Source organism: Paramisgurnus dabryanus, chromosome 6, assembly GCF_030506205.2.
Source record: "Paramisgurnus dabryanus chromosome 6, PD_genome_1.1, whole genome shotgun sequence".
Classification (NCBI taxonomy): domain Eukaryota; kingdom Metazoa; phylum Chordata; class Actinopteri; order Cypriniformes; family Cobitidae; genus Paramisgurnus; species Paramisgurnus dabryanus.
The window spans coordinates 47930876-47955815 of record NC_133342.1 but is presented as its reverse complement, the minus strand read 5'-3'; the positions used below and the strand labels follow the sequence as shown (position 1 = coordinate 47955815).

The 24940-nt window shown below is 38.7% G+C and overlaps 1 protein-coding gene across 3 annotated transcripts; it reads right to left on the bottom strand.

Moving 5' to 3' along the window:
• Positions 1-46: 46 nt before the first annotated feature.
• ss18 (SS18 subunit of BAF chromatin remodeling complex) lies at positions 47-24740 on the bottom strand. 3 transcript variants are annotated; one of them, XM_065272963.2, is made up of 10 exons: positions 24575-24740; positions 21512-21588; positions 21169-21253; positions 15221-15347; positions 11389-11613; positions 11119-11283; positions 10930-11007; positions 9502-9624; positions 1007-1137; positions 47-797 (listed from the first exon to the last, which is right to left on the bottom strand). In XM_065272963.2, the coding sequence occupies exons 1-10, from the start codon at positions 24641-24643 to the stop codon at positions 771-773; spliced, it is 1107 nt and encodes a 368-aa protein (XP_065129035.1). In that variant the 5' UTR covers positions 24644-24740; the 3' UTR covers positions 47-770. The 3 variants fall into 3 exon arrangements, with proteins under 3 accessions (XP_065129035.1, XP_065129036.1, XP_065129037.1); XM_065272964.2 differs by lacking the exon at positions 10930-11007; XM_065272965.2 differs by lacking the exons at positions 47-797; positions 1007-1137 and adding an exon at positions 3845-6685.
• Between the last annotated feature and the right edge of the window lie 200 nt (positions 24741-24940).

The window sequence follows — 24940 nt, the reverse complement described above, 5'->3', positions numbered from 1 at the left end:
GTAATAAGGCACACTGTGCCACGATTCAAACATGACTGCCAAACTGTTACAGTACCAACAAGGTTTAATCATTTCAACAAGTCATACATGTCATAGTCAACAAAATGTCCCAAACTCAAAAATACAAATACATCATTAAACAACGGGACGACACTTTGAGCTACAATTCAACAACTCATTGGACTCGGAGTCTGAGCTCCATTTCCTAAGAATAAAATATTTAAACATTTACACATCATAGCATAGATTTCAACCTGAAACTAAAAAGCATTTCCTGGTGAAAAATCCCCATTAGCTCACCACAGCGTTATTGCTTCTCTGACTTTAGCAACAAGGGGAAGAAAACAATCAAATGATCTGAACTTTACACAAAACTGAAAACACATTCTACATATGAACATTACTGTGTGTGTGTCTTGTTATAGCAACTGATTTTGCTGTAAGGGCGGCAGTTGTTTCATTTAAGGCATTGCTGCTATGAATTCAGTAAAACTCTATACACATGTTGATAGCAAATACTGAAAAAACAAAACAAAAAGGAGTACACTTTGTTTCTTCATGGTGTAAAGTTGATTGGGTTTTGTAGGTGATTCACATTGAAAAACATCTGTGTTGAGTAACAAGGTAACGTTCAGTCTGTATGAGCGGGGAAGATAAACTTCTTCATAGATGATGCACGAGAGAGAGAGAGAGGGCCAGAGAGAGCAGTAACTCTTCTTCAGATGATGATGATGATGATGAGAGGTACGCTCGGCCAGGAAGTCAAACACTTACTGTTGATAGTTACTATACTGAGCCTGTAAAGAAAGACACACAAGAGGAACACATTTACTGTGAGAATAAAGAGTTAATGATGTTGTGATGTTAACTACACCTGTAAATGAGACTGCTAGAAGAGAGTAAAATGCCACTGACTGACACATATTCACAAATAAATAAAAACGCCACAACACCCTGAAAGCAGTTTTTTTTAATGACTTGTAGTGTACAACAACAGTGATCTCACCTGATCAAATCCATAGGGTCTCTGTGGCTGTCCCTGTGGTGGTCCGGGCTGTGGTGGTCTATAGGCTGAATACTGCTGTCCTTGACCTTGTGGGTAGTTTGGGTACTGACCTGGAGTGCCCTGAGACGGACCTGTAAAGTTCACATTCGCCACATTTATTTAGCAGGAACAAATATTTGAGTCGGCACCAGTGGTTCAAGACGACATATAGCGCTTCAGGCAACAGAAAGCAGAAGGCACATTGTGCTAAAATAACTTCTTAATTAGCATTTATGCCCATTTCCATGTAAGCTGGACTGACACGTCCAGTTTTACACAGAGTTTAAAGACACAAGACTTTAGATAAACCAACGGGTAGTTCTGACACTTATTTCTTAAACAGCCACACAGATCCAAAATTAAAACTGACCTGTATTGCAGTGTGTCATGTAGCTGTCCATCAATGTAAACAATGTGCAAAGTAGTTGAACCAAAAAGTGCACGATTAATAAAAGGTATTGGCTTCTAAAGTAGGGAGTCGACTCTGAATCGCTGAAACGAGCAGTTATATGGATTGAATCTCCTGCCTGTCTTTATCCACGTCACACGAGATACTAATCTCCGCCTACAGCCTTGCCCGCGGGAGAAACGAAAACTATGACCTGTCCACAGCTAGTTAGTGTGTAAACTAGGGATGTGTATTGATGCATCGCGTTCCCATTAAAAAGACATGTCTAAAATCGATTCTGAATCGTAAGGCTCCGATTCAATGTTTCATGCACAGCTTGTGCATGTACTACAGCTCCGTGATCAGTAGGAAGTCCTTATCAATCTAAAATCACTACAAGTTTGACTCGTTTATAACGTGCATTTAAAAAAGCAACACTCGTCAAACACAATCATTTAATATATTCTCTATTGTCATGAAAATACCTGAAACAATCTGAAGAACAGCGATATAAATATGCCTCTAGATATTTCCTGGAATAGTGTTTGTAATGATACTTCTTCTGTGGCACAAATGGTGTTTCTAAGCGAGAGCGCCCCCTGGCTTTTGGATGTGGCTGCATTTCACCGTAATTCATTCAAATTCATTCATTGAGAAAACGCGCATTTGCCCGATTAATTGTCACAACCCTAGTGTAAACATCATATCACGCTGTGTTTTCAGTTTGTGTTGTTTTCACTACCAAAAGAGACTTTTTCAAGGAGGGATATACTAAATGTGCCTGGCTGTGAAGAATCAGTGGTTCAAATTTATTTTTAACGGAGGGATTTAGACGTTTGGCAATGAAAGATGGTTCAGTACCCACTTTATTTGGAACAACATGTGTCTCCTAACCACAACCTGTAAGCATGATTATAGCTACATACTTGCTTAAATGAGTGTAAAATGTCTATCCTCGTTTTTATTGCTTGGATTAATGATGAATGATGTCGTTGTTTAAAATCTTACTATACTGTCAGAGAGTCCCGTTAGCAAGCGGTTGTCTTAACGCATGCTCTCTTACGGTTTTGCTATGACCCGGTAAGCTTACTTAAATACTTAAATGAGTGTAAAGTGTTAGTTTCTATCGGCAGTTTTATTGCTTGGATTAATGATGAATGATATGTATTGATGTCGATAATGTCTTTTCAGTAAATCATGTTAGCATTAGGTCAATACATGTTGCACTATTGTTGGTCTGTGCCATCTGTGCAAAGACACCCTGTCAGTTGACCAATCAGAGCAGAGTAGGCTACTGAAAGGTGGGGTTTAGGCAAACTTGAGTCGTTGAACGGCTTCACACGAATCGTTTGGGGATCTCTGAGAAATTGGGAAATTTTTTATGTATATTTTGAGAAAATGACAGTGTTTTTTGACCTTGCATGCATTTAAACATGTTGTCCGGGACTCATAAACCGTGATAGGACGCTTAAAATTGGCATCTAACTGGCTCTTTAAAATCGATTACATTTCATTTAGTCATCACAAATTCAGACTTCTCAGTATCGCTAATTTGCATCTTATGAATAGTCTGATACACATTCGGCAACTTTAGAAGGATGCATGAGCTATCCTTTGTGACCTCAAATCACCCACAATCCTTTGCACACATCAAAAAACATTGCAAGATTCAAATGGGCACTTTCATTACCCAATTTCATGCTAAACTACAAGCCAAACATTGGTAGAAAATGAGTGAGCACAGAGCTCACCCAATTTCAATATCAAATTCAAGACAAAAACATGTTTTACACAAAGACAATTATGTTTTCCTTGATTTTTTGTAAATAACTGCAAATTCTGTATAGAACTTGGAGACCTCAAATGGTTGATATATAATTCTCATTCACAGTACTGAATTAATGGAAAGTGGGATCAACTTCTTGAGATGATGCATTGCATTATCTTTAATTTCTCACTTAAAAGTTTTTATGACAAGACCACCACGAGGGCGGGAGCTGTTATGATGTTTCCATGGACACTTATGTCATTCTAGCGTTTAAAGTTGTGGAGGACTCTAACCTTAAACTATCAGAAGGGAATGCACTGTGAAGCAAACAGAATTCCAAGGCAAGTCCTTGTGAGAAACACCCTTCATGTGTCGTTAGGGTTAGGGTTACCTTCACAGCAGGTTAAGTAGAAAGTGACTTTTTTAGTTTAGCATAAATACTGAATACAATCAAATGCAATAACCGACAAGACGAAGAACCTGGGCTATGCTTCTACAGAAAGACGAAAACCCATTTTCTTTCCTGGATTTAACCTGTTACCGAGGCAACCAACTACAGTGATTAGTTAAACTAACTGCTAAAGTTAGCTTAGGAGTTGTCATGTGAAAATGCGAAAGTGATGTGAAAGAGTGAAAGTTTGCAAAGTTTGCAAATCCTTTTATTACGACAAGTGATCTAATAAAGGTGTAAGAGTAATAAACGTATGCTAAGACTGAACATTATTGCATTTCATTAATATGATTTAATACACAATACAATACATAAGAAACAATTGACGACAAGCCGTTGAATAATTTCATAAATAGCGCACAACAAGGTGGCAAGACGCAGGTGTTCATTATATCAAAATCATTCAAAGGACCGGAGTCAATTATTCCTCTTATACCAGGGTTACCACAAACATGGCTCTGGTGGTTATTTTAAGACATTTGACAGATCATGTGTGCGGTTTACAGAAAAATCATCAACACCCGTGAAACATTTCTTAACCAAAGCATTTAACAGCCTGTGGTATAAAATTTAATTCTGGCCTCAGTATAACACGAGAAATTTCCCACAAAATGTATGTAAACATTACCAAAGAGGAGGTCTGGCATTAATCTGAGAGTTTTAAGGGACTATAAAATACAGAATGAAACAGATTAATAACAGTCCTTGGGCCACGTGACTGAAAACAATGGATGGAGAGAGTAGTGTAGACGTATGGTACAGTAATCTAGAGCAAAACAACAAAAAGACACACTTTCCTTTTCTTTAATACAAAAACAATGCTTTATATTTCACAGTTTTTTGTAATAATCAATAAGCAAGATATTCTGAAATGACCAAAGGCATCTGTCTGATACCATACACATAAACCAACATTTGAAGAAAAAAAAAATCAGTAATTTAAATCTAACTTGCGTAAATAATTAAATGTCCATGTTAGGGATGGGCAATATTAGGGGTGCTCCGATCAGGATATTTGGGGCCGATCACCGAAAGTAGTATCATTCACATGTACCGATCACACCGGTCTATTTAAACCCATATATTTATAGTGTCGCATAATTTTTTTATCTCTTTTTAAAAACATCTTAAAACGTATTATAACGTAGTATTATTAAAAAAAAATATCATTTGACAACTGTTTATTTATTAGCAGACAACATGTGCAAACATACTCCACTCGCTCTCACAACTTAAACCATAGCAGCCTATGCTTGGTTATTGGGAAGAGGTTAGAGATTAACAAATAAACCTCCAGACATCTCCTGGTATGTCAAGAAACGTAGCAGAAACTACCAGTATTGTATCTGCACAACAATTGTATAATGCTATGAGATGTCATTTTAAATAAAATAAAATAAAATAAAATGATAATAAAATTAATGTAATTGAATGCATATAATGAATGTATACGCATTGAATGTATATGCATGATAAAGCACAGCGGCATTAGAAGTGTCTTTAAACTGAGTTGGCTTAATAAAGCATATTAAATGAAAAATAATTTGTTTATTATTGGCTTTCATAATGTAATGATAATTGTGTCAATAACAGAATACGTTTAACATGCCATATTCTTTAACATAGACAAAACATGCAGAGATGTGTTTATGGTGTTTGATGTTCAAGCATTAGTACATTATGTTGGCTGGTAGCTTGATGAACAAAAACTGTGAATAAACTGTATGAAGAACGATCATCACTGAAGCGGTCAATGACTTGAGTTTAATGTCACAAGACTCACGTTATAATGAAAAAATCTGCATGTATCTTACTTTCTTCATAATAAACTTAGTTGTTTATGATAAAAGCGTGAGTCTGGAGTGTTTAGTGGACATTACATTCATAAGCTCAACAGGCACGTCCGTGATTGGTTCAAATGTAACAATGGTGCAAAAAACGCGTATTAAGAAATGTGAGCATATCTAAATGTGTAATGCTGTAATTGTCATGATTTCAATAAATTGTAAAAATCAATGAAACGTCAGTCGTAATAGGTCAGGTTTGAAACTTGGTGTCAATTTGTTGATCTTTTTAACCCTACTTGCCACTAACTTTGAAAACAACTAATTCATTTGCATCGATTAACCTTCAAATATCTGACAAGGTTGTGAAATGTTAAGGGTGCTTTTTGCATCGTTGGATTTCCTTGGCACACGCGTTGCACATTGCAGAAGGGTCCTGCAGACCGATAAATGTAGTCAAGTCAGTAGGCGTGTTTGACTTCACGCAGAGCTGCGCAGTCAGACAGGAGTAGCCTATGACAAAGTCACAGCGAGAGCACACGGCTCTGTATGTGTACTTCACTCGTGAAACTTGTTCTGTCTCTCCGTCTGCATAGTGCCACATGATAAACACATCTAGCTTAACAATGAGTCTTGCATCAAACGATCGGCTCTACTGATCTGCCTTTTTACTTCTTAAAGCGTTTATCGGACAATAACGATCGGTGCCCGATCAATCCGAGCACCCCTAGACAATATCTTACTGTTTGCAATGTAGCAGTAAAAACTCTCTCTACAATAAGGAAAGGAAAGTGATAAAGTATTTATGTGTATGATCCATTCACAGCTCAGGGCAGAGTGAAAACAAGTCTAGTGAAATATGAAGAGACACGTGTGTGTGTGTGTGTGTGTGTGTGTGTGTGTGTGTGTGTGTGTGTGTGAAATCACTGACTCTCTCGCTCTCGCTCTGAGCCATGATCGAGGTGATGTGTTGACTCCGGTTGTGAGATTGACAGTTTGATCTGTTAGATGAAAAATGTGAGACAGGTGTCTGATCTGAGGATGATCTTACTGCTGACAGACAGATCAGAGTCCTCTTATCTGAGTGAGTTTTTGATTTCTGCAGTCACTGCAGTGAGTTAAGCATTGAATAATCTGATGTTGTACTTTGGCCTCATCAATCAAAGCTCAATGAACACTTCTTAACAATGAATCGAGTGCAGCAGCCTCTCCACCGCCATACTCCTGATCTTTACTCATCATCTTCTTTCTGAAATCTCAAAGAATTCAGATTCAGCACACCTGCCATGAATTATTCATCCATCACTTCTTACTTTCGATCTTCGCATTATTCGATGTATGATTAAATAAAGAATCTGCATTTACATTTCAAACTTGTCAATTATTATTGTAGTATAATTGTGCAATGTTTTAAGCAGAGTTTACAGAAGACAAATATATCTGAAAAGTTTTCAATAGGGATGCACCGATACCACTTCTCATTTCCGATCCGATTCCAGAAAATTTGAGTAATGGCCGATACCAATACCTGCCGATCCGATACTACTGTATTTTTCTTGAACAATTTAAAATTGAATGCACGCGCACACACACACACACACACATTCTGGTTTCCATGTTTTGTGGGGACATTTCATAGACGTAATGGTTTTATGCTGTACAAACTGTATATTTTATTCCCTTCCCCTAACCCCAACCATCACAGAAAACTTTCTGCTACCTTATATTTTCAAGAAACATCATTTTGTTTGATCTATAAGCTTGTTTCCTCAATATGTCCCCACAAGGTCACAAAAATACTGGTATTTCTGTCTTTGTGGGCATATTTGATAATTACCAGATACACAATGTTAAATGTGCTTTCTGCTACATCTAGTATAATATAAAAACTAATAATTTAAAAATGATTTACAAGTTACAAGAACATTAGTTATTATTAATCATGGCAGTGTTTAGGAGAACATATAATAGGTACTTTTGATCAAATAGGTATTTTAAATATATTTTCCATAATTCCATAAAAAGGTTTGTGTACAGATGGTTGTTTTGGGAATTGTGCGCTTGACCGGACCATTTATGCACATCCCGGGTGCAGAATTGATGAGCCTAAATCATCCTGTACACTACGTTTATGGGCTTCCTGGGTGCAGAATTGATGCACTTGAATCATCCTCTCATGGGAATCCTCGCACCTCAATGGAAAGTTGTTAAAACACAAAGAGAGAAGATGCATCGTGTGCTCAGCACATAGTGAATTGCATCCATCCTAGAGCTGCACGATAAAATGAGAATCACGATTCTTTTGCTTAAAATAAAACTAACGATTCTCAAGAACCATTTTATTTTTAAGACTTTCAACTCCTGAACATTAGGTTAACATTAGTTTTTACACGTGCAAAGAATTCTGCTTCTGAAAGTTTCAGATAAGTTAAGATAATATTTAAATTCAGTTAATGTTAACTGTATAGTGATTATGTATTCATTTTATTTAAAGAAACTTAAAAATATACATTTTAAGCAGCCTAAATAAAAAAACTAATACGTTTTGGTGCAGATTGCTGCCACATGGATTGTTATTAACTTTATGGTGATAAGCTATGATGCGGTTCGGCAGCAACCAATCGGAAGGCAGAAACGTTTGGCGGCAAACAAAACAAAACGTCCGCTGAGACTGCGTCTTTCCACCTTGAAACTGAAATTAACGATTAATCGTGCAGCTCTAATCGACCCAACCGCTTACTGAGACTTAATAAAATCAGATGGTAAATGGACTGCATTTATATAGCGCTTTCATAGACCAATGGCCATCCAAAGCTTTTTTCAATTTTGCCTCACATTCACTAGCCTGGCTCCGCCCTCCTACCTGCTTCCGCTTAATTTTCATTTCGCTTCAGCAGTACGTCTGGGATGGCTCTATAGAGTTTCGTTTTCTCCTGCAAAAATCTGCAGGACCAATCAGCGAACAGATGGGGGTGGCTAAGAACGATGACGTTGAGGTTGTGCGTCAGTTTGAGTTGTAGTTCAGTAATGGCAGCGGAGAAAGACGTGAGAAAAGCTATTCGTTCCGGTGTTGCAAAACTGCCGAATATACAGAAGTTAAAGCCGGAGCAAGAACCAGGTTTGCTAAGTTTTGTTTGTCTGATTATTCTGACTTGTTGTTTCCGTCCGGTTTCGGTGCATGATATACGTCACGACCACACGTTAGCGACTGCGTAGGGCAGATCCTGAGTGACTCTGCGCAGATCCAATAGTTTTAAACTTCAACAATGGACCCTCCTTAACGGAAGTAACGCTTTGCAATGGAGCGTGGCCAGACTCTCTGTACAAATGAAATGAATGTACGAGAGTCTGGTTGGACCAGGCTACCTATTCACTCCCACATTCACACACCGACGGCGGTGTCAACCATGCAAGGCACCATCCAGCTCGTCGGGAGCAGCTGGGGTTAGGTGTTTTGCTCAAGGACACCTCGACAGTTGGTCAGGTGGAGCCGGGGATTGAACCACCAACCTTCCGATTTGTAGACAACCTACATGAACCACTGACGATCTTTAAAATAGCCTACAGTTATCGTGTGCGTGTGTGAGAGAGAGTGTGTGTGAATGACACGTTTCATCCGTCCGCTTCACCCGTGAATTAACCCAGTTGCGACTAAGTTACAGAGTTTCCGTGAACTTAACTTAAATATCTTTAAATGTGCTTTGTTCCTTCACATGAAGCTAACGAGTGTATTAAGAAGACTTGGAATATAGTGCTTCAATAACAACCATTTTAACAGCATTGGAATTGGATCGGTCCTGTTAGTCCGATATCTGATCCAGCCAAAAAAGCCCGGAACGGCCCGATACCGATCCAAAATATCGGACTGGTGCATCCCTACTTTTCAATTATTGCAAGGGCTGATGTTTGTATATTTTAGGAGCCTATTTGATAATGGGCAACTGCATGCAGCCTGTGAATTATTGTGATGTAGTTAATAGTATTGTGAAATTATTGTGATATAGTTTAAAGCCCATCCCTAATCCATGTCAACTACCAACATGTATGTGATATGTAAAGGCGTACCGTAGGCTTGTTGTTGTCCAGGATAACCCTGCTGTGCAGTGTACTGTTGCTGTGGTGGGTAACCCTGCTGTTGAGGAGGACCCTGCTGATACGCATCCTGCTGCTGACCGTACTGTGAGTTTCCTACAGACAGAAGAAAGAAGCTTACAGGACCTTATCATAGATCAGGAAAGAGTCAGGAATCAGTCAGGCTTAAAAAGGCACAATGTCACCACTAGAGGTCCCAACAACAACAGCAGATAAGAGGAATGATGAGAGTTGTAGTATTCATCTTCACTGCTGATGTAAAACACAAACCAGTGGGACTTACAAATCAAGCCAATGACATCAAAAAACCATAAGAGCATTTACAAAACCAGTACTGCCACATGGCTCTCTATTCAGTTCATGTGCTAGTTCACACAAATATAAAGATTTGTTATTAGTTGCCCTCAGGTCAATTGAGAGATGTGACATTTTCTCTCTTTAGTGGAGGGCCTGGTATTCACAAAACATTTAATCTCACCACCAAGAGTTCTCCTAAACAGCAATTAAACACATCAATGTTTTAACTTGCAGCTCATGACATGTCTGCACTTCATAAACAATTGTCAGATATGCCTACACTTTTAAAAAGGTGCTATAAGGATTATAATTTATTTAGCTATAAATGACCTTTTGTGAACTACTGATGTTAATGGTGAACCATACAGCCAAAAGACATTTAATGAACATATTAGGAGAATCATAAACCTGCAAACATAAAAGAAAACCAAACTGAATACAAAAACGGATGTTACTTGCTCAACTTATACATGTAAAGGCATTTTAACATTGTTTAGGATTTGGTTTTATCCTCTTGACTACTGCTATCAGATATTTAGGAGCTAGTTTTAACACTAAAACACTTTGTGAAACATGCTCTTATATTATTATTTTCATCATAGTTTCACATTAACCTGCATTTAAGACATGAACCTGCACTGTGTGCTTTTCTTCGCATGAAAGAGCTTATAATGCATTTACGGCTGGCAGTCTGACTTGTCCTCACACCTGAGCTTGTAATGTGCACAACTCTGACTTTTCATTGTACTAAAGTGGTTGAAAGTAAAGCAGCATTTCTTTATTGTCCAGCAATCCATGACGCGAGAATCAGATCTAGCCCAATTCATTACTAAAGCTGGGCGATATATATCGGGGGATTCTCATGCGCGTTTCATCAGTTAAGCCAGTTCCTTGATTAGTAATAAATCGCCATCAGCTGCTTACTACACAGAGCCGTACTTCACTGACAAGCTGGGCCATATCGCATTAATTATTGACACATATCGCCCAGCCCTATTTATTACTGACATGCTCTATGCAGATGTTTTATGTCAAAACACCATTTACTGTACTATCAATAGATCTACATCTGAAAATACTGAAAATAAAGAGTTAGTGTCATACCCTCTGGCGCCCCCTGTCCTCCATGGCTGTATTGCTCTGTGTAATATTCTTCCTGACCTGGGTACTGCTGTGGAGGTCCTAAACACACACACACACACACGCTTACGCCTTTAAACAAATGGAGACTTGACCATTGCAAGATATGAGAATAAAAGAGCACAAAGCACAATAAAAGCAGTTACTCCTAACCTTGATGTGGTGGCCTATAGGGGGGCATAGGCCTCTGTCCCATAACATGATTACCCTGACCCATCATGCCCATGGGATTCTGCTGGCCCTGGTAATGCTGTGCACTGCCACCAGTGGCAGGGATGTTGTACTGTTGGGAGGGTGCCTGCTGGTGCATTATGGGCCCTAAAAAGGAGGGATTTAAATGATGCAAGTTAATGGTATTTTTCAGATAAAAATCGGCAGCATATTTAAAATATGGTAAATCAGAAAGCCGATTTTTAACAGTACCCTGGTTGGGCTGCATGTTAATGTTGGGGCGAGGGCCGTAAGTGCCTATGGGCTGTCCCTGGCTTATATTCATCTGACCCTGTGATGTCATGCCCTGTGAGGTGGGTCCAGCGTGATTATACGCCCCCATAGAGCCATGACTGCTGGGTGGCATGTTCATGGATCCACTGGGTATGCTGGGTGTCTGGTTGGGTCCAGGCCCTTGTATGGACATTTGGTTAGGACCTAAAGAAAGGCAGACATGGGACAGGGAGACAAAATCAGCCATTGAACTACAAATGAAGACATTATGTAAAAATAGACAGTTGAGTACAGAATAGTGCATTTGCAGAAGCTGAACAATGTTTATTTACAATAACATGATTGCTTCTTAGTGAATATACACTTACCTCAAAAGATTATTAGGAACACCTGTTCAATTTCTCATTAATGCAATTATATAATCAACCAATCACACGGCAGTTGCTTCAAAGCATTTAGGGGTCTGGTCCTGGTCAAGACAATCTCCTGAACTCCAAACTGAATGTCAGAATGGGAAAGAAAGGTGATTTAAGCTATTTTGAGCGTGGCATGGTTGTTGGTGCCAGACGGGCCGGTCTGAGTATTTCACAATCTGCTCAGTTACTGGGATTTTCCCAGTAGAACCATTTCTAGGGTTTCCAAAGAATGTTGTGAAAAGGGAAAAACATCCAGTATGCGGCAGTCCTGTGGGCGAAAATGCCTTGTTGATGCTAGAGGTCAGAGGAGAATGGGCCGACTGATTCAAGCTGATAAGAGAGCAACTTTGACTGAAATAACCAATCGTTACAACCGAGGTATGCAGCAAAGCATTTGTGAAGCCACAACACGCACAACCTTAAGGCGGATGGGCTACAACAGCAGAAGACCCCACCGGGTACCACTCATCTCCACTACAAATAGGAAAGAGAGGCTACAATTTGCACAAGCTCTCCAAAATTAGACAGTTGAAAAATGGAAAAATGTTGCCTGGTCTGATGAGTCTCGATTTCTGTTGAGACATTCAGATGGTAGAGTCAGAATTTGGGGTAAACAGAATGAGATCCATCATGCCTTGTTACCACTGTGCAGGCTGGTGGTGGTGGTGTAATGGTGTGGGGGGGTGTTTTCTTGGCACACTTTAGGCCCCTTATAACCAATTGGGCATTGTTTAAATGCCACGGCCTACCTGAGCATTGTTTCTGACCATGTCCATCTAGGGTTGTGCCGATAGACAATAGTATCGTGTATCAACGATCTTCAGACATATCGCCAATAGCAGGCCTTCATGGTCGATAGTCATGACGTTAGACGTTTCACCGACGTCACGTTCTGGGCGGTAACACGGATGCGCGGCCATTGTGGAGGCACTCTGTGTAAAGAACTGAACGTAGTACAATGGATTATTGTGCGCTTTGGAAACTTTAAGTGAATGTAGACATGTCTAAACAACAGAAAACGCGTCCAAGATGCAAAGGCATATAGGGAATGACTTGGACCACAAGAAAAGGCACGATATTTCGAGATATTAAAATTTATAGGCTGTGCAGATCCTTACGAGTTAGCTCCCTCTTCTTGGATCCGTGACGACCCGGCGATTCTTTCTTCATTTGCATATCCCGATCGCGATATAGTCAACTATCTGGTTATCATGCCGAGCCCATATATCAATGTCAGCTTTATTTATATAGCAAATCTAACACAGTCAGTGTCCTACCAAAGTGCTTTACAGTAAAATAAAGCACACAGTAAAACAATAAAAGCAATAATTGTTTTTACCATTAAAAATATTATTATCATTACAATAAAAAATTTGTTATGAGCAATTAAGCACACTGGCATTAAGGCATTGCAGCGCAAAATTTAGTTGTATTTAAGTACATGTTGTGCATACACTAAAAGTATACCTTTAAAAAGTACATATTAAATACTCTTTAAATAAAGCACAACAAGTAGAAGCATTCGTGTACTTATAATCAAATTTCTAATACAATACTACTCTTTTTCTTGAGCTTTGCCAACCACAACCGCCTCCTCTGATAATTTCTTGCATTCCTTTCCCTGGTTTTTTATAACTTTTTGAAGTCGACAATATTCCAAATGTTTTTCTCAAACTGTCCTAATGATACAACCTCAAACACGGCAATAATTAACCATTTTCCTTGACGACGTTCGTGATATACTTCAGTGTCTGTGCTCTGTTGTGATGCGGAGTGCCTCCAATATTGCGACTTCTGCTCTGATGACGCATCGTGAAAACCCTCTATAGTTATCATAGTTTAACATTAACATCCACATTGCATGCTTTTCCTCACATGAGGGTTTGTGGGCTTCACTTTACGAGGAGAACTTATAAATAGAGAATTCCTTCTTGCACGCACCTGTACTTAATGCGCGCGTCTTGGACTCCTTCAAGCACGTCATGAGCAGCTGCGCTTCACTCTGTCTCACGTGCACGCGCTCTCACATCTGTCCGAAACTAAACAAACTAAAGTAGTCATCCTTATGTATTTGTTCAGTTTAATGCATTTCATGCGAGCTGAGGCAAACTATCGCTTTTGTTTAAAATATGACCCGCTGCATGGCGCCTCTTTTTACTCTCGCGGACGTGCAGAGAGCTGCGCTCAGACCGAAGTCAGATCACTAGGTAGTATGATATGCATTTCAAGGAGTTGTAGCGATACATCGCTCGTGTTTAAAATATAATTGTGTTTAAAATATGATCGCGTTTCGCTGGACTGGTGTGTTTTAAAAGGCACCTCTGAAAGCACCACTGCTTGACACGTGTAGCCTTCTGCAACAGGACTAAACAAATGCATTTAATTGTTTGTATGTGCGTGCGCGTCTGTGTGCGCAGATGCATGTTTTTACAGTCATTAAGTAATCATGTTAAATGATCAGGATTATGATTTTTTCCATAATTGAGCAACTGTAGCTTTGACATTTCCTTGCACCAGAGAGGCTGTTAGTGCGCAAGGGGTTAAAACCAGCGAGTCTCGTTCCCTTGCACACAGGACATTTTAGAGCGCCTGATGACGTGCTCGGATTTATGGCATCAGTTTTAAGAAGGTTGCGGTCATGATGGTGTTGCTCTTGTTCTTTTTTCCACCAATCAAGTGACTTGTCATAATGAGTAATAAAGATAGAAAATGAGTAAACTACTGCTTCGCCCCCCGATACTATCGTGTATCGCCGATCTCACAGGCTGACGATAGGACAATCTCAAAATGGGGCATATCGCCCAAACACCATGTCCATCCCTTTATGACCACCATGTACTCATCCTCTGATGGCTACTTCCAGCAGGATAATGCACCATGTCACAAAGTTCGAATAATTTCAAATTGGTTTCTTGAACATGACAATGAGTTCACTGTACTAAAATGGCCCCCACAGTCACCAAATATCAACCCAATAGAGCATCTTGTGGGATGTGGTGGAACGGGAGCTTCGTGACCTGGATGTGCATCCCACAAATCTCCATCAACTGCAAGATGCTATCTTATCAATATGGGCAACATTTCTATAGAATGCTTTCAGCACTTTGTTAAATCAATGCCACGTAAAATTAAGGCAGTTCTGAAGGCGAAAGGGGGTCAAAAACAGTATTAGTGTGGTGTTCCTAATAATCCTTTAGGTGAGTGTAGATGCATAATGAGCGAGCACTATAAAATAGCTGACTCTTTAAGTCTGTCACCCAAATAAACTTCACTAGCGGTAAGTGATCTAGTAACATTTAACAACTTTCTAAGCAGGCTTTAGCTACTTCCTATTGAAAATGGTTGGCAACACCAAGTCTGAAAAGTGCATTAGAGAGGTATAGTGTTTGACTTACCTGGAATCTGTCCGTTCATCTGGTTCTGCATGTGTGGACCGGGCGCAGCATCTGAGGGCAAACTGTGACCATGAGGTGGCTGAGGAGGAGCTGCGCTTTGATTCATGCCCATGTTCTGAGTGGGTGGCTGTAAAAAGACAGATATGAAGAGAGAGAGAAACTACATTTACTTTTGGAATTAAACGTGTAGGTTATCTCCACAGTAACAGAAAGGGCTATCACAGTGATTAAATAATCGTCAATTTCAGATCACCGCAATGATTGCACATCTCTTTAAAAAACACAAGGGGGAGCTGCGGCTTCTGTATAAACGAGACAGTATCAGAAGGCACTCCTTAAAGGGACACTTTATCCATTTGCATTTAGCTTTGTATCTTTAGAAACCCAGTCATGCTTTTGAAGGGTCATGAACCATTCATTCAGTTTTCTTTCAATGATGTAAAAATCGTCATTTTGAATCATTGAAAGAAGGAACTGCTGTACCTTTGTCGAGGGTGAAAGACTACAGACAGTCATTCCTCATTTTTCCAAGGTGGGGGCTATGGGTGGGACCCACTCAAGCTACAGACCTATTACAGATCAGTGGGTGGGACTTAAGAAAATAAACAAAAATACACAAAAATAAACAATACAGCCGCCATTGGAAGCTAAGCTAACAAACGCAGTGGAGCCAGGCTTGATGTTTTACAACAATGGCCGAAGGTAATCAATATGATATTCTCGAATCGGAATCGGATGAGCAGCTGAGGCAGATGGAGGAACAGGAGGCGGCTGCTGCAGCTGAGGCAGAAGACCTGCCTGTCGTGGGCGAGGAGCCCGAACTGACTCGAGCTGGGAGGGACTGGTGGTGCCCGTGTTCTCACTGTGCGCCTACGGACACAGAAATGGAGTCCGTCTGCTGCAGAGAATTTCAAAGATGCCAATTTCTTCTGGTACATCAGATGAGGATATGGACATTTGTGTAGTGAACCACCCAAGCTTTGCACCGCATATGGATAGCAGAGTTCTGGATACATTTCAGAATACCAAAGGTCAAGTGGAAGCGACAGCCAAAGCCTGCAGGAGCAAACAGACGTCTGACTATAAAGTAAGTGTTTCTAACACCATTTTGAAAAAAATATATAAACGGGGAGTAATTCACTAATGGATCTGCAAACTAACTCTTCACTAGAAGTTTTGTGTGAATTGAATGTGGTAGCTAGCCTAGTAGGCGGTGTTCTGATTAGTGGGAGTGGCTTGTAGAGAGCTGTGCATTGTGGGAGTTGTTGTCTTCCATACAAATCCAGCCAAGTCACTTTCTGTCTTTTCTCAGTCAAACAGGCCCCAAATTTAATATTTATGTTACATTTCGACTACAAATCTGACACACTTTCAATAAAGATTAACGTTTCCACGGGTAAAATGTCCCTTTGACAGTGTAACACAATACATTGCAAAGCCATTCAATACAGTGGAAAAAGGAGCATTTTAAGAAATACTACCACTCAAAGTTTTGCAGCATGAACTGCCAGGTAAAACATGCATTTTTAAAACAGCAATTGCAAATTTAGGGAAGTGAAGGATGCTATTCTTAAGGATCTGTAAGGAATTAATTTTTTGCAGGCACTATAGAAGACACGTGGTCCAGTACTAATATGACCTTAGTAAGATTGGCTACTACTTTAGGACTGTTCTGGTATAGTTTATATTGATTGCATTTTTATTGCAATTTATTTTTCAGACACTTTATTGTGTTTATTTCTTATGAAGAATTTTCAGTTTTTGAAAGATATATTAATTAAATAATTACATTTAAAATGTTTTATGCGTATTAATATTTACTGCCAGGTAAACCTTTTCAAAATATTTAATTTAAGTAATCACAACAATGAGTGAAAATTATTTCATGAACTTTTATAATGCTTTTATAAGTCCAACAGGACATTGAGCAAGAAAAAATTTTTTTGCAAACTTGTTATGGTAAGGAATTAATGAAATGTGTCTGATCCATACAAACACTAACTATATATAAACACACATTCAAAGAAAATCCATGCATCTTATTCTTGATCAGGGGCTGTATTAACAAAACATCTTAAGGCTAAAAGTAGTGCCTAACTTGCCAATTTACAAAAAAGCATTTTAGCGCAAATCATACCTCAAATCTGTGAAAAGTCACTTCACAGATGATCCTAAAATGACAATCAATCTTTCATGCAGACGTTGGTCAAGTAGAAGCTGCTCTTTTCTTTTACGTTTACACAACATTAGGGCTGCAACGATTAATCCCGTGTCCAATTAAAATGCCTCTGAAATTGATTCTGAATCTTTTGTTTCATGCACAGCTTGTGTGTGTACTACGGCATTTGGTCAGTAGGAAGTCCTTATCAATCTAAAATCATGAGTCGTTTATAACGCGCATTTATAAAAGCAACACCCATTCAACAAACTTATTTAAAATATTCTTTATTATCATAAAAATACCAGAAACAATTTGAAGAACAGCGATATAAATATTCTTATAGACATTTCCTGGAATAGCGTTTGTAATGCCACTTCTTCTGTGGCACAAAGGAAGTTTCTGCACGAGAGCGCCCCCCGGCTTTTGGATGTGCCGGGATTCATTAAAATTAACTCATTCATTGAGAAAACGCACATTTGCACGATTAATTGTTGTTTATCATGTTTATGAAAATGCTGCTTATATGCATATTTATTAACTGTTTTTGAGATACAGACATGACTCAACCTACTGAACAAAGGCAATTAACTGAGTATATACACACACTTGTAAAGATTTGAAAATGTAGTCTAATTAAACATTTTATTTTTTAACATTTTTAAATATGGGTTAAGTTAGACATACTTTAGTGACCCGAATACGAGTTCACTAAATTCAATAAATTTCCTCACAATAAATGATGCGTTCTTATTTTCTAGCTCTAGACTATTACATCATATTGTACATCTGCAAAACTGTGGTCAAATACACAAACAAATTCACCTGGACTATAGCAACCTGTTAAACTATGGTCATTTACAGTAAAGCTTAAAGTATAGTGCAGTTTTTAAGCATACACAAGATTTCGTCATCAGAAAAGCATGCACGCACTTTACCACCAGATTTTTTAAACTAAAACTGCGTGAACAAGAGAATGTAGTATGTACCCCAGGAAATGCATTGCATTTTGTAGCAATCCGCAGATATCGAAGGTATGAACAAATAACGAGTCAAATATACTATACGTATACTATACGTTTGCGTACACATAAAAAAACCTCCGGGTTTAAGGCCGTCTTCCACTGTTAATGAATGCAATGGACAGCCTAGGCCAGGGTTCCCCAAATCTTACCCTGGAGTGCCGGAGCACTGCACAATTTAGCTCAAACCCTGAACAAACACACCTGATTAAGCCAATCAAGGTCTTCATGATCACTAGACAATCACAGGTGGGTAAGTTTAATTAGGGTTGGACCTAAACTCTGTAATGCTCCGGCCCTCTAGGGTGAGATTTGGGGAACCCTGGCCTAGGCAAAGTGTTATTATCTCATGATAGACTGTATGTTATATAATGGGACCGAAGAATGTAGGGAACCAAACTGGTCACCTTTGACTTATGAAAATGGTAAACTTTAAAAAGGGGGTTCGACTTGTAATCAGGGTTGCCTTATATTCGGGAATAGACAGTAGTTAACAATCTTGATGACATCATCCATAAGATTTTTCACTTTTAAGCTAGAAGTAGTTTCATTTTTTCGCACAACACCGGATTTCTGTAACTGTGCGTACCTTTTACACGTAGGTCGCGCATGCACCTACAGAAGAATGTAGTATGTAGCACAGAAGATGCAACGCACATGCATCGAACATCTGTGAACTACAGTTCTCAACGGGTCGGCCCAAAATATAAGCAAATGAGTCGGGTCGGGCTTAATCTTTTACGCTCCGTGAAAAAATTATTAATCATCACTGCTGTTCACCGTAAAGAAAGTCTGGTCTGGCTGCTGCGTGCAACGTGCATCACAGAGAGGGGCGGGGGATAGCAATAAGCTCTGGAGCGGATCAGCAACGGATCCAGACCGGAGCTGCCGGCCCAGAGCTTATTGCCATCACTGCGTGCACGCCTGTTGCCTGGAGAAGAAGAGATGGAGAAAAGTAAACTTACTGCAGGTGAATTCACCGTTGCTTGCTACTACAGGAGGAGAAGCCGCTGGCTGGGTACATGTTTGAGTTCTTTTTATTTATTATTAGGGCTGTGTATCGCCTACAATTCTCCGATACGATACGTATCCCGATACAAAGGTCCTGATACGATGCGCATCACGATACAAGACTATTTTAAATTACATTTTTGTTCAGAATTTAGTAACATTATTATTATTTGTTTATTGTACATTGAATAAGCAGTGTTGTAACAGTTGTGTTTTTGCCATTCATTTATTAGCTATTAGAAATATTTAAAATCCCAGAGTTAGTACTTAACTTATGTTTTTTTAAAAGCAGTTTTACAAAGATGGTGCCTTACTATTGTCTCTCATTATTCTACATCTATGAATATATCTATAAACATGCAGTCAGACTTAATACTATTGAATAGAAATCAGATTATTAATGTGACAGTTATAGTTTGAAGTAGCTCTGTATCTCTTCTCTAGACGTACACTTTTCACATGCAAATCTTTGTCGTGTTTCTTCTCAAATGTGTTAGTATTGTTTTATAAGAGCATGGCTAATAAAGCCCTTTGCAGTAGTATAGGCTAAGATATCTGCGCTTTCATACTAAACTCATTGACTTTAATGCGCGCGAGAGAGAGAGCGCGAGTACGCGGCTCACTATGCAGACACGTGCGCCAGCGAGACAGTCACGCAAAGTGAAAGTATACCCCGCCACCTTTAACTCTACGTACTCCGCGGGACACATGCGTCCTTTCCATATGGATCACGGATCAACAGCAATTCGTCACGTTACTTTCAAAAGTACATCCGAATCGATACGGAAGGTGCTGTATCGATGCGCGCATCATCAGGCGTCCATGACGATGTATCGTCGTATCGATATTTTGAACACAGCACTATTTATTATTGTGTGATTTTTTATTTAAGCCATATTTATATAGCCAATATTTAAAGTTAAACGTTTGTTAAAAGGCATGAACATTAAAGCTTGATTTGAATTCCCATCTGCTGGTCATGATAATAGCCTACATGTATGAGAAAAAAAAAGGCATGGGGGGGGTCGGCGGGGTCGGGTTACATCGGGTCCGGGCTTTAAAAGCCACGGGCCGGGTCGGTCAGGTTGTAATTTTTAAGCCGGTTGAGAACTCTACTGTGAACGCATAATGAGTTAAATAAACTACACTTTGTTCAACCGTGCGCATACGTTTGTGTACACGTAAAAAAAAACGGACTATACGCCGGGCTTAAGTTGGTCTCAGTAACTTAAAGGAAACTCTTACCTAAAACCTTTTACTGTTATTTATGAGAAAACTTGGGTAAGATGAAACATCTTGTGAACACAGCCCAAGACGGGTTTTCAATTGAAAACTGGCAACATCACACAGCCTACATTCTGGTTTATTACCACTGTTATTTAAAATAAAGCATGAATCAGTCCTTCCAGAAAAATACAGTTTTTTTGTGAATGTTGCAGGCAAAAATCCTTGATCTTGCGTCATGTTTTCTTAAAAAATGCAATGGAATATGCGGGATATTTACGCAACTTTATGTGTTGCAAAAACTGCGGGAACATGCGGGGATTATGAAATCATGCAAGCCCCATATATTTTGCCCACAGAAATCTGCAATTTATGTTGCGAAAGTGAGGCCTATTTGAAAAAATGCGGCCCCCGCATAAATATGCGAACTTTGGCTGATTATGCGTTGAATCATGCTATTGCATGAACGCGTCTTTCTGGAGGGACTGATGAAGCCTGTCTAACAGTGTGTGTGAATATAAACCGAGTCTTACAGCGGGCAGCAGAGACTGCATGTTCTGATTGGAGTCTGCTATAGTCGCCAGATAGACCAGATTCCTGTGTAACATCTGCTGATAGCTGTAAGAGCAAAGAGAAAAACACAAACAAACAATATTACCACAATCAAATAATCTATCTACATGCTGTATTTAATACACAATTACCGTGATCGACCTTAATCTTGTTTAAATATGAAAGCCGTTACTTAAGTTTATTCTGTCTTAAATAGCATCAGTAAACAAACACACACACATATATACAACTACATCTGCATGTAAAAATCCACTGCTATAAACAGTGTGCTTTACCCAAAACATCTCTTTTGAATAAACTTACTGTGAGCATTCAGCTGTTTTTCCTTTACTCTGGAAGTCCATAATGCACTGAATCAACTGATTGTTTTCATCCAGTAACTGCAGATAACACATACACACACATTAAACAATGATCAATAATCCAACAAATCAGATTCTTCACATTGTTTTTAAAGCATCTGAACAATATTTATAATTGTTTCAAACATACATTAACACAACATAATAGTGACATACAGTTAATTCAAGGTATAACATCATGATCATGATTCAAACACACACACACACACACTTTACACTGCTAACACAGAGCGTTAAAGGTCACAATATTTCTTATCCCATTTTTTAAACCCTAGTTAGTGTGTAATGTTGCTATAATAGCATAAATAATACCTGCAAAATGATAAAGCTTCACTTCCAAGCAATATATTTCGCCTTTTAAAGCTCCCGTTCTTTCTGCGTTTATGAAGCTTTAAAGGGCTTGACATTAACTTTTTGAGAAACTTGCCCTTTGGACAAGTAAATTTATGTTTTACTTGTCCATGCACAAAAGTCACTTGTCGATGTAAAGATTTATAATATAATGTATTTTTTGTGTTTTGCTAATCAGTGGCGGAGCCAGGGATTTTTCATAGGGGTGGCCAGGCAGGGGCCAGCAGTTACTCTGGGGTGGCACATAAAATCTCTATCATCCAACCTTAAAATACTATTAAGTATTATAGGTGCGTTAATCACAATGATGTATAACATACAATTGCTACAATACTTTAATTTTAATTAAAATAAATTAACATACAATACATGAGATTAACATACAAATTTTACTCATAATTCAACCTAATTTTTTTTTAACTATTTAATCAAATAAAACTTTTGAAATTTACTTTGAAACCAGGATTTATATTTCCCATTGCTGAAAAAACTATAGAGACCAGAAAATCATGTGAATTTTGTAGGCCACTGAAATGCATTTTACTAAGATTCATTTGGCTGCTTCTTGCTACTCTTTCTGAATAATGATGCTATATCTGCTGCCTTTCTCTTCATTTTTCAAACACTTCAATGATTGTCTGACATTAAAACACTAAAGCAAAACATTAAAACATTACCATGTTTTAAAAAACGTATCAGGGTAAATGTATCTAGATCAGTGGTTCCCAAACTTTTTCAGCTTGTGGCCCCCCTTGTGTACGGTACATTCCTTCACGGCCCCCCAAAGAAAATTTGTGACAAAAAAACTGTTCTTAAACTCAACATTTTAATAAAAAAAAAAAACATTAAATTATACAACAAAGTAGTGCTATTGGTTAGTAGCCTTATTTTTTTTATGTTAAATTACACAGAATTCATGATAAATTAATGTATTTCATAAAATGTCAGAAAACTGGGCCCCCCTGGCACCATCTCGCGGCCCCCAGTTTGAAAACCACTGATCTAGATTATCTGTTATATATAAAATCAATCTTAATCCTAGCATTTACACTGTAATGTTTGTGTGGGATTTTTTAATATATACAGTGACGAACTCTGTCAGATTCAAATCGGCTGTCGCACGGCAAACACACACATAGGCACGTTGAAAGAGAGATTCTCATTATAAAACAGATTCATAAACAAGATTTTAAGCCCATTATGTGTTTTTACCGAACTTTAGAAGAGAAAAGTTACAGGAATTAGATCGCCTCTTGAAATACAGTGATGAAAACATGGTTGAAGTGCCTGTCATTGATATTCAAACTAGAGCTTGAAGAAACATCACCCTCCACTCCTGTCTTTTTTGCCTGGTTTTAATGACTTCCAGTTGCAGCTGCCAAAAAGGCAGAAAATATGCCGTCCCGAAAATAAATCGCCTGGCAGTGAGCTTTATCATTTTACAGGTATTATTTATGCTCTTACAGCAACATTACACACTAACTAGGGTTTAAAAAAATGGGATCAGGAAGAACGTGACCTTTAAAGCCTACAGTGAACGGCCGGTTTGGACCACAGTCCTCTACTTCCTGCTTTAATGACGTCAGTTAAACGTTTTTAAACTAAACTCCGCCCACAGGAATACGTCAGTCGCCAGCTAAGCTGCTTTAGAATCACAACACACTAAACCAGCTGCACAATCAGACAAAAAGTTACGTATTTCTGAAGGAGCGAATTCACAGAACAAGGAAAACATGAGTCTGTTTTTAGGACAGTGAAAACAGCGCTATACAGATAAGTCAATTGTGTGAAAAATACCGCGTTTTTTACACGTGAAATATGAACACATGTTATATTGCGCACTGTGAACACAATCAAAGCTTCAAAAACACAGCTAAGTCACAAGAACATAAGAAACATTCTGATCAGACATCAGAAGACTTCAAGACACAAATCTCAATAAACCTCCAGAAAGAAATAAAGGTCTGAAAAAAAAAATGAAATCATTTGAAGCCCTTTGAAAACATAAACATATACGTGCTTACTCATAATAACATTTACTTACTGTATGGATCTATGTGCATAAAGCTTATTCATACATAACAGTTAATTGACATGATATTAAACATTATTGTGCTTGTCACTGTATTTTAATTCATATTGTTTATTGTGTCAGCAGCCCTAATTTGTTGTGTGAACACGCGTAAAATAAACCTTATTGTGATTGTCACTATCGTCAACTTATGTTATTAGCATACAAGCACAACATGATATGCGTTTGAATTCAAAACAACCGACTAGTGAAAATTTCATATTTGATGATAAATCAAAGGCACCGTGTTTGGTGGTGATCGTGGTTCGATACGCTTGTAAATGCGAAATATTGCGATAATTACACAGAAACACAAGTGTGCCGAGCATGTAGAGGCTAACAAAGACTGCAGAGAGCCGAAGCGCTTTCAGACGCCATTAAAATCACATCTACATCATAAGTACGCGTTATTGTTTGTTTTCTATTACCCGCTGAACATTGTGATATATGCCTCCCTATAGTCTTTTTTGATAAGAATATTGTGAATGTTGGCGGGAGAGATGTCATGGCTAACTCATTAGCCGAAGCTACTATAGCAAACACAACCAACGTAACGCTTCGTAAATAACACAACACAATTACCTTCTGTATTCCCGCGGGCGTTATATCGCCCTTGGCGCGTTGCCGATGCGGTGCGAAAGCCACAGACATAATATAACGTAAGTTAGGTTTAGCGCTGAAGTGAGTGATTTAAAACGCAGTCTGACCGCGAAACAAACGCGCTGCTTCAACAGCAGACGGAACCACTTCTTCTTCTTCTTCTACTCAAGTTTAATGGCAGTTGGCAAACCAAACTTAAATGGTGCATTCCCGCCACCTACTGGATTGGAGTGTGGATAACGTTATGGTAGTAGTGACCTAAATCCTGTTAATTAAAAAAGTATCTTTTAAGAAATTAATTATTCCTTCATATACTTTAACCTGCTTTGGGCAATCACCTAATAATGC